At 51.8% G+C, this 9,964-nt stretch overlaps 1 protein-coding gene across 13 annotated transcripts in view; it reads right to left on the bottom strand.

Moving 5' to 3' along the window:
- Positions 1-3,796: 3,796 nt before the first annotated feature.
- NFATC1 (nuclear factor of activated T cells 1) overlaps positions 3,797-9,964 on the bottom strand; it is a 125,696-nt gene continuing 119,528 nt past the window's right edge. For 12 of the 13 annotated variants that reach the window (XM_070627997.1, XM_070627992.1, XM_070627989.1 and 9 more), the window contains one exon: positions 3,797-5,672. In XM_070627997.1, the coding sequence (XP_070484098.1) occupies positions 5,670-5,672 (3 nt within the window). In that variant the 3' untranslated portion in view covers positions 3,797-5,669. The remainder of the gene's footprint in view (positions 5,673-9,964) is intronic. The other variant, XM_070627986.1, reaches the window with a different exon arrangement.

The raw sequence follows: 9,964 nt of genomic DNA, 5'->3' as shown, positions 1-9,964 counted from the left end.
CTTCATTCTCCTCCTGCCCTCCCACCAAAGGGCATTCACTTTTACGTGGTGGACACAGCCTCACGCCGCAGGAATGACTCTCTGGTGGTGGGATCTGGGGCTTCCCGGTGCTCCTGAGGTGGGACCTGGGCCCTGCTCTGCTCTGGTGGGGCCTGTCCCTGCGCATGTGGCTGCGCGGAGCGAGTGGGAAGCAGGCTTCCAGGAGCCCGCGAGACAGCACGCACCGCTCAGGGCCCTTCAGACACGAACCTGGAGACAGTCTGGGAAACGCGCTCCATCCGGAGGGGCGTCTGTGGACAGTGGCAGATTCTTGGCAGGAGGAAAGGAGGGACGACAGGGAGGCGGTGAGGGCCTCTCCCGCCCCAGGTCAGGCTCCAGAACAGGACGGGACGCCGAGTAACCCAGGAACAACTGAGCACGGTCGGCTCAGCTCGTCCGGGCGCCCTCCTTCCAGATGTGACTTAAACTTCCCCCAAAATAGCTTCTCGTTAGCATTTTTCCTCCTCATTTTTGGCAAAAAGAGGACTGGCTGCTGGCGGGGAAAAGTGCTCTGATAATTAAGCTCGTTAACGCGAGGCTGCGGCCCTGCTCCCACAGCGGCTGAGGGAGAAGCTGCTGGGGTCTGAAAACAGTTGGTCACAGACAGAACGGTGTTTGAAGATCATGCAACACAGAGAGATGCCGAGTGGCTTTGCGGCTTTATTCGCAGAAAGGTCAGGACACTGAATCCTGTCGTCAGCGGGTAAATCGTGGAAAGTGCCTGCAGTAGCCGTTGTTTAAGAAGCGTTTTCACCATGTGCCCATTTCCCACAGCTCTGCGATCTCCGCCGAGGCTCTCTTCTCTGCTATTTTAATCTACACATGTGAAGTAAAATAAAAATGTGCAATCTGGACCTCTGCTGGCACCATCTGAATGACTCAGATACTTAACGAACCTGCCCCAGTTTCCTGGCAGAAAGCCAGGACAGGTTGACTCTACCAGGAACAGCGAGAGGCGGGCATGAGCAGATCTGCTTCTGCTTTGGCATAAATGGATATTTAGTCATCTTATAGCTAACTTAATTTTTTTGGCATAAAGAATTATAAATATGATGTGTTTCACATATGTGATTCCAAATTAGGTTAGTGATGCAGTGTCTGTCTTAGGGATCATAATTTAAAAACTGAGCAAGGGAAAACAATTCTTCAAAAAGTAAAACATGCAATTACTCTATTACCCAGGAATTCCATCCCTGGGTATTTCCCCCAAAGAACTGAAAACAGGGACTTGAACAAAAACTTGTCCCCGAATGTCCAGAGCGGCATTACTCACAGTAGCCAAAAGGTGGAAACAACACAGATGTCCATTGACTGATGATGGATAAACAAACTGCGGTCCATCCGTACAATGGAACAGTATTCGGCCATAAGAAGGAGTGAAGTTCTGATAAATGTTATGATGTAGATGAACCTTAAAATCATTATGCTAAGTGAAAGAAGCCAGACACAAAAGGCCACAGGGTGTATGATTCCATTTACATAACATATCCACAATACACAAATCTATAGAGACGGAATTAATAGTGGTTACCAGGGCTGTTGTTGGGGGGAGGGGAAGTGACTGCTTAGAGGGCAGAGGGTTTCCTTTGGGGTGATGAAATATTTTGGAACTACATAGAGGTGGATACACAACATCATGCATGCACTAAATGCCACTGAACAGACCACTTTAAAATGGTTAATTTTACCTTATGTGAATCCTACCTTAATTTTTTAAAAAGTGAGCAAGGACTTCTCTCATAGCGAGGCCCATCTATCTCAGCTTGAACCCGTTCTTATCTTTCTTCCCATAATACCTCCTCTCCAAATACACCAACTCAAATGCAGTTTACTCCAACAGGGAATGTATTTCTGAAGACATATGTGACTGGAGTTGCACGGACACCCTCCTTGTGATATCCTTGCCTGGGACACTGCCCGGGGAATGTCACAGGATCAGCAGAAGCAGCTGGTTAGGACAGGGTCCCTCCCTGAAGCAAGGTGGGATGCACATGTCCCGGGCAGGAGCTGCTTGTTTGTGCGACAAGGTAGGGGCTGTGGAGAGCCACCAGCTCACTAGGACCCTCACTGCCCAGGTCAGGAGACTCCCTTCATATGGAGGGGCCTCAAGCAGTCGGATTCTGGCTTGGGCTGCACTTGGTTACAAGGAGAAACAGGATGTTTATCAGATTTTTTTTCATATCACGCGGTGTCAGACTCGGGAAGGGTTGGAATCGTGGCCACCAAAAGGAGTAAGAAGGAATCGGAGTCAGCAATAGGGTCCTCCGCGTCCTCCCCACATCCTCCCCGTGCCGTGGCTGCCCCTTGCTTTGTCTCCTACTGGACGATTCTGGGGCAGGTGCCTGTCCTCCAGGCGTGACATCGGTCCCTGAGGATGGCACGCCACAGGAGGCGAGTGAACGTCAGGGAAGTGACCCCAGAGCTCTAGAGGGGCACCCAGCCTCGGGTAAGCTGACAGCTTTCTCGGCTTCCCAGGAAAATGCGGTCTTAGTTCTGGTCTTCACACGTGAGGGCTAACCCCACAGCCTCCCTGCTGGGAAGAAGCCCATGGGTGTGTCTTCTCTGTCACTCAAAATCCACCTAAAAGAACTGAAAACTAAGCCAACAGGGCTATTCACAGGAGCACAACCTCTCTTGCAGAAACTATCCATCATTTTATAAATTTATGTTTTTATTTCTGGAATATAAAATTCTGTTGTTGGGAATGGGGGGGGGGCGGGTGGGAATGGTTGATAAAAACTCGCTTTGACACTAACAGCTTCCAGGGCATCTTCGCTGAGGTGAGCCTGGGTCTCCGAGCGGCTAGCTGCTCCCAGGAGAGGCGGCCCACCTCCTTCCCTTCCTCTGCACCCAGCGCCTCGGTTCCCTCTGGGGTCTAGCATTCCAGGTCTGTGATAGGTCGGGACATCAGCTGGGTCTTAGGGCTGGAGGGGCCCTTCACAGTCATGAACAGCCGGCCCTCTTTCTCCCACAGTCGCCACCACGCCCTCTGCGCCTCCTTCAGCCCCCATGGAGCTCCCTGGATGGCGCTACTGGGCTTCCTGCAGCCACAGCAGCGCGGAGACCTGGCGGGAGGGACGTGTGCCCGTCGCGTTAGGTGAGGAGGATATCTTGGCTGCTTTACCTCAATCTGTAAACCTCTTAGCAAAAGAAACAGGAATTTTTCATTTTAAAAGTCCTGAAAGCAAAATGTTTTTTCTGACGTTTCAGAATGATAATTACTGGAGAAGTTCAGGTTTCATACGAGATTTATGAACGACTAGAGGATATTTTCCCACCCAAGCTTGAAGTAGAAGATCTGGGTGGCAAAGCGGGGAGAGTAACTTGAAGAAGCAAGTAGAAAGAGATGGGAAAAAACAGGAGGTCAGTTTACATGCACATTATCTTGCTAAAATGATGGTCAAAGTGCACGCAAGTATGTGTGTGGCCAGAGCCTCGCCCGGTTGTTTCTGAGCAGAAATATTTGGCATGAGTGGAAGTTCCCTGTCCACACAGCCCAGATGTGAGGGCCGCGTGGAGCATCTGGGAACTCGACCACGTGCCACTTCCTCTCCACAGGCTTCCCTCCGAAAATCTGGGGAAGAAAGAGAAGGGCTCTAAGACGCACCTCCACGTTCAGCTGGCCACATCAGCGCAGCTTCACAACATAAAGCCTTCTCACAGACGACACAAGGCCAGCACCCACAGGAGAAAACCCGTATGGTTAAGAAGAAACTGGAATTTTCCATACACGTAATGAATCACTCTCAGACTAAGATTGTCCAGCAAAAAATATGGCTTTATTGTGTCTATTGTCTAACTACAAAGATAGCTGACACAAATATCAAACATTTCCTTTCCATATGGGAATCTACCAAGAAGTGTTTCATGCAACTCCTAGACACTAAATGCGGGGTAACTTCCGGGGTTACGGGCAGGAGTGGCAGGCAGCCTGCGAGGGGCAGGCTCATATGTACACGCAGCCATATATCTTCAGCTCTTCACAGTTATGTGCAAACATTACAGATATGGCTTTCAGATTTTTGTTTCTTGCTGTGAGTTAAAAAAAAAAAAGTAAGACATAATCGTACAGAAGAACATTTTAAAAATAATTCTTTCTGTGGGAGAGCTTTCTCCACCATAACATTATGTTTAATGACTTATAACTTACAACCTCCACCCGCGGGTGCAATTCAGGCATGTTCCATGAGGGGGCATGAATTCCTAAGGCACAATTATTAGGTTAAACATATTTTAATTAAACCATGCTTTTTTGGTTATGTGAAACAATAGGTCACTGCTAGTAATAATGTGTAATAAGCTGTTAATTGTACAAAATGCAGGCGAAAAGCAAACACTAAGCTATCTGTCAACAGTCACTAATCTGAAAACATGCCACAGTCGCTCATATTAAAACATTGTTTTTGGTAATCGTTTTCTTAGATGAAGCAGAGTTATAAGGCTTCTGTGAAATAATCATCTTACAGCTGAACAAATATATTACACTCCTTTTGTAACGGTATTTACAGTTACTTTCCAATCTTGCCATTTGGTAACATGGGTATTTTGAGGGCACCTCTCCTGGCTTTCTAAAGTGCGTGGCTAACTGCATGACGTGAGAAAATGCAGACCTGTCGGGGGGGCGACAAACCCCCGTGGAAGTAGCTGAAAAGCCAGGTTTGGAGTCTTAGATGCATTTTCCAAAACAGATACTGGTTATTGCTAATGCGGAAGCCCTTGCTGGGCGAAGAGTGAATATCACCACCTCAGTTCCTTGTTATTGATAGATAAATATATGCCTATATATGGACACACATGCAAATGCAAGATCTATCCTGTGACAGATAGATTTCTTTTTTTGTCTAGTAACCTATCTTGTGCTATTCAACTTACTTGTGCTATGTTTGAAGCCAGATTACAAACAAAATCCTAGCATGCTACAACTAACAATCCTACGGTTTCAGTAAGACAGCGGAGGGAAGAATATTATGAAAGAGCTGAGATGACAAATTGGAAGATTTCTAAAATGCACTGAATAAGGCAACAAAATTGTGTATGACAATCCAGGAAATTCGAAAAAAGTAGGAAGCGCATTAGGTTTTTCTCACAACGCCCAGCTTGACAGTATTCTCCTAACTTATACAAAGGATAAAGCCTCTTGATGAAATGTTTTTATAGCTTTGGCTCCTACAAATACTCTCCTGGTAGCAATTCAATGCTCGACTCCATGATGCCCTGATGCTGTGGTCTGGTTAAATAAGGCACTTCCAGTACTGAAATCCTGGGGTGCCCGATGGGTAGGCTGGGGTCAGGCCGCCACGTCGGGTCACTCCCAGGAGAAGGTCTGTCTCTTGCACTCACTGCCCCACACTCTCTACTTCCTCTTCAGATGACTTCTCCTTCAGAAGATGGAGTGGTTCGTCCTGCCTTCCTTCCTTCAAGAGCTACTTCTTTGTACGCATGGTATAAACCTTCAGGAAGTTGGAAGTTCTGAGTGGTACCAGGTGTGTGTTCAGTTTATTTAGTCAGAAGTCTTTGTACACCGAAGCCCATCTGTCACCTGTCAAGTCGACACCACGCAGCTCTGAGTTCCGAGGGTGCCAACTATGAGTGGACGTTGGTGCTGGAGAGGTCATTTCGTATTATTTCATTTACTGCAAGAAAACAAAAACAGAAAGAGCATTAGGGATACGAGAGTCTGCGTAAAACCGCACGTGAATCACCTGAAACTCCATCAGCCGTGCTTTCGTAAGTTATGTTCAGCCCGTGAAAAGCTGTGTCCTCGAGGGCCCAGCATTCCTTCCTGCTTCCCGCCATGGTCCTCGGGTGTCCTGAGAGCAGCACGTGGCTGCCCAGGCCCTGGCCACAGTGCCTACAGGCACTGGTGGTGGTCGAGCTACCGCCTAGTCCAGAAACCCAGTTACAAATTGCTGCGGGTGTTCCGATGGCGCAGCTCTGGAAGGAGCGCCAGGTGCTGCTCCGCGGGCCAGGAGCGCGTCTTCTCTGGGCAGGGGTGCACGGCTGATGTTTTCATAGGTTTGCAAAACCTACAGACGGACACCCACGTGCAAGAGCCTCTGTCCAGTCCACCCTCAGGGACTCCACCACCCCCGGGATGTAGCTGGACCGGCCACATCACGGCAGAGAGGACGGCCGACCACCAGGCCTGAGGCTCCTCGTTTGGGGCTCTTCCTTCATTTCTGCTTCCTTGTCCGTGTCCGCTATCAGCCTGTGATTTTTGGCAGCCAGAGAGGAAATGAGCAGAGCTGGCAAAGGCCATCATGAGCGAGCCACACAACATCCCCTCCCTCCGCCCCACCTGATCGGCACCAGATAGGGGAAATGTCACCAGGGAGGCTGTCACCAGGCTCACTTTCCTAGCAGAATTTGGAGGTGGGGAACACGCACTCACGTCACGGAACCACCCAGGTTTCCCTTTGCCGCCCAGATAAACGCCATGTGTTTCTGCAAAGGCCCCGGCCTGTCCGAGGGCGGCTTCCTGGAGCGAGTAGTTGGCGCACTTTTCATCACCCCCACTCCCTTCCCTAAATTCCCTTTCAACATCCCTCCCCCCCGACTATTTTTAAGAATAACAATAATAAAACGGTTGGGGGAACCAGGAATTGTGTCATGGGAACTGATAACAGAGCTTGCTGGCACTGATGTACCGTCAGGAACCTGGACCGCAGACCCCACACCACTGGCTCCTCCCAAAGGTGCAGCCTGGGCAGGGACCCAGGGCAACAGCGGCCACCCTCTGCCCGAGCCCACCTGCCGCCTAGGGGAGGGGGTCGCCTGCGGGACGAGCTGGCTTCATGACCCCCTAGAAGCACACAGCAGGCCACGTGGGCTCCAGGCCACCTGTCTGCAGAGGACACCTCTGGACCCTGCAGAGACACGGGACACAACCACGTGGCACATAGCCCCGCGGCAAACACGGGAGGGCTGGCGCTCTCCTCGCCCAGTAACTCTTCACAGCTGCTCATGAGGCAATAATGAGGCCCTGGCTCAGATCAGCTCTCAGGACCACGCTTGTCCCCGGGGTGTGTGCCGGGCAGCTCTTTAGCCACGACACAAGGTTGAACGGCTGCGTGAGGCCCACTGCAGCGTGTGGAGCTTGGCTGAGGCGGGGGGGGGTGGCGGGGGGGGTGGCTCCCCTGCGGTGTGCCGCACGGCTCAGCCTGGCCCACCGCACCGGTCTACCTGCCACCACCGCACCGCCCCTGCGCGAGGCCTCTCCTGCGTGCCCTCTTGGTTCCCGGAGTGCAGGCGGCTGCGGGGGACACGAGAAGGTTGCATAGTTCTTTCCCATTTCACGTGCTTAGCCTCTTTCTTTTTTGAGGCACATGTTCAATTTATATTTTGCAGAACATTGCCACTTCAAAGAACATTTTGACGAAGAAAAATCACAAATCCCGTTCCTTCAGGGTGCTGTCTTGGGAATGAAAAGGCTCACCTGCAGTTGGGATGTCTCGGCACCAAGCACAGTGGTTGAGCACACCTAAGAAGATGCAGAGCTCGTGAGCAGAGACAAGCCCTGGCGAGGAGCTGACAGACGAGTTAGGACGACGTCCAGCTCACAGCCCTTCACCACTTGTTTGTGAGCACTGGACAGCTTACCAGCTGCTGTCATGGTCATCAGCTCATGTCATTCTAAAACTGACCCTCGGCCATGGGCACAGCAGGTCTTCCTAACCCGTCTATAGATTAAGCACCGGTTGGGGCCATACACGGCAATGCCAGGACTCCCGCATCAGCGTCCCTGCACCTGGACGGTGGGTGCTGTGGGAAGGAGGAAATGCAGCCAGCAGGGATGTCTTAACCAGGGGTGCCAAGTGAGCTGTGATGCCTCAAAACAGAGAGATTTCACGGACGAGGACTCTGGTAAATGGGATCCCGCTTGATAGAGAAGCGATGGAACTTTCAATTTTACTACACCAAGAGTCTGGGCTGCTACATTCCACTTTTAAGGACAATTGAAGTCTTAGAGCAGATCTGATTCTAGTGAGATACTGTAACAATGATGAGGATCAGGAGTGAGGCCTGAGGGGTAATAATCATGGGGATGGGAGGGAGTCCTGAGGGGTAATACTGATGGGGATGGGAGGGAGGCCTGAGGGGTAATATTGATGGGGATGAGAAAGGAGTTCTGAGGGGCAATAATGATGGGGATGGGAGGGAGGACTGAGGGGTAATGATGGGGATGAGGAGGAAGGTCTGAGGAGTAATGATGATGAGGATAGGAGAGAGGACTGAGGGGTAATAATGAGGGGGATGGGGAGGGGGTCTGAGGGGTAATAATGATGGGGAGAGAGGGAGGCCTGAGGGGTAATAATGAGGGGCATTTGGGGGAGGCCTGAGGGGTAATAATGAGGGGAATGCGAGGAGGCCTGAGGGGTAATAATGAGGGGCATTTGGGGGAGGCTGGAGGGGTAATAACGATGGGGATGGAAGGGAGGCCTGAGGGGTAATAATGAGGGGAATGCGGGGGAGGCCTGAGGGGTAATAATGATAGGTATGGGGAGGGGGTCTGAGGGGTAATAATGATAGGTATGAGAAGGGAGGCCTGAGGGGTAATAATGAGGGGGATGCGGGGGAGGCCGGAGGGGTAATAATGATGGGGATGGGAGGGAGGCTGGAGGGGTAATAATGATGGGGATGGGAGGGAGGCTGGGGGGGTAATAATGATGGGGATGGGAGGGAGGCTGGGGGGGTAATAATGATGGGGATGGGAGGGAGGCTGGAGGGGTAATAATGATGGGGATGGGAGGGAGGCTGGGGGGGGTAATAATGATGGGGATGGGAGGGAGGCTTGAGGGGTAATAATGAGGGGAATGCGGGGGAGGCCGGAGGGGTAATAATGATGGGGATGGGAGGGAGGCTGGAGGGGTAATAATGATGGGGATGGGAGGGAGGCTGGAGGGGTAATAATGATGGGGATGGGAGGGAGGCTTGAGGGGTAATAATGAGGGGAATGCGGGGGAGGCCGGAGGGGTAATAATGATGGGGATGGGAGGGAGGCTGGAGGGGTAATAATGATGGGGATGGGAGGGAGGCTTGAGGGGTAATAATGAGGGGAATGCGGGGGAGGCCGGAGGGGTAATAATGATGGGGATGGGGAGGAAGGGCAGTAAGCAAAGCAGCTGAGAATCTTCTAGTTACTCAGGGCTTACAGACCACAGGAAAAATAACATCTGTTTGACAAGACAAAAGGGGAAGAAACATCAGAAGTGGGCTTCCCCTTGCTGCCCACTGGGGCACCTGAGCCTTGGAGGGACGCCTGCCGTGGGTGGGAGTGAGGAAGTCACTCAGCGTGTCCTGGGCCCTCCAGCGCCCTGACCAGAGGCCACGCGCCCCACTGCAGGGCTACTCTGAGGCCATGCCTGACCCCGCTTTCCCTGCCCCATCTGGGGCTGTCACGAGGCTCTCAGAAGAGTGGAGGGGCCCCCCAAGTCAGCAAGGCTCTCGGTGCCGTCACTGTGGTCTGGTGGTTTCTGATGAGCAACAGGCCCTGCCTTCCCCACTACAACTTGCTGGCTGGGCTGCCGGGTCATCAGGCTGTTATCCGAGCCTGGGAATGTCAACCTGGGGTCATAATGTTTCAGACACCTTAGAATGCACTCCAGAACCACCACACACGGGCAGACATCCTCCAGGATCTTCCCTAAGTGTACTCCATGGGATCGAGTGGAGCAGGCAGCAGCAGACAGAGAGCAAAGATGGACAACCTCCAACTGCACAGGGGACAGCGTCCCACACAACCGTCCACACGACTGAGGACAGAACAACCATCCAGCTATGCTTTGTTCCAGAGACGCAATCTGTGCCACAACCGTGTAGGGAAGCACAATGGTTCCCACTTCTCAGAGGGTTAAGGAACCCATCCCAGAGGGGCTGACACAGGTCAGGTGGCCCTTGGATGGCTGGGCTGAGGATGAAAACACAG

This window comes from Equus przewalskii, chromosome 7 (assembly GCF_037783145.1).
Source record: "Equus przewalskii isolate Varuska chromosome 7, EquPr2, whole genome shotgun sequence".
Taxonomy (NCBI): domain Eukaryota; kingdom Metazoa; phylum Chordata; class Mammalia; order Perissodactyla; family Equidae; genus Equus; species Equus przewalskii.
This window is presented reverse-complemented; position numbering and strand designations above follow the sequence as displayed.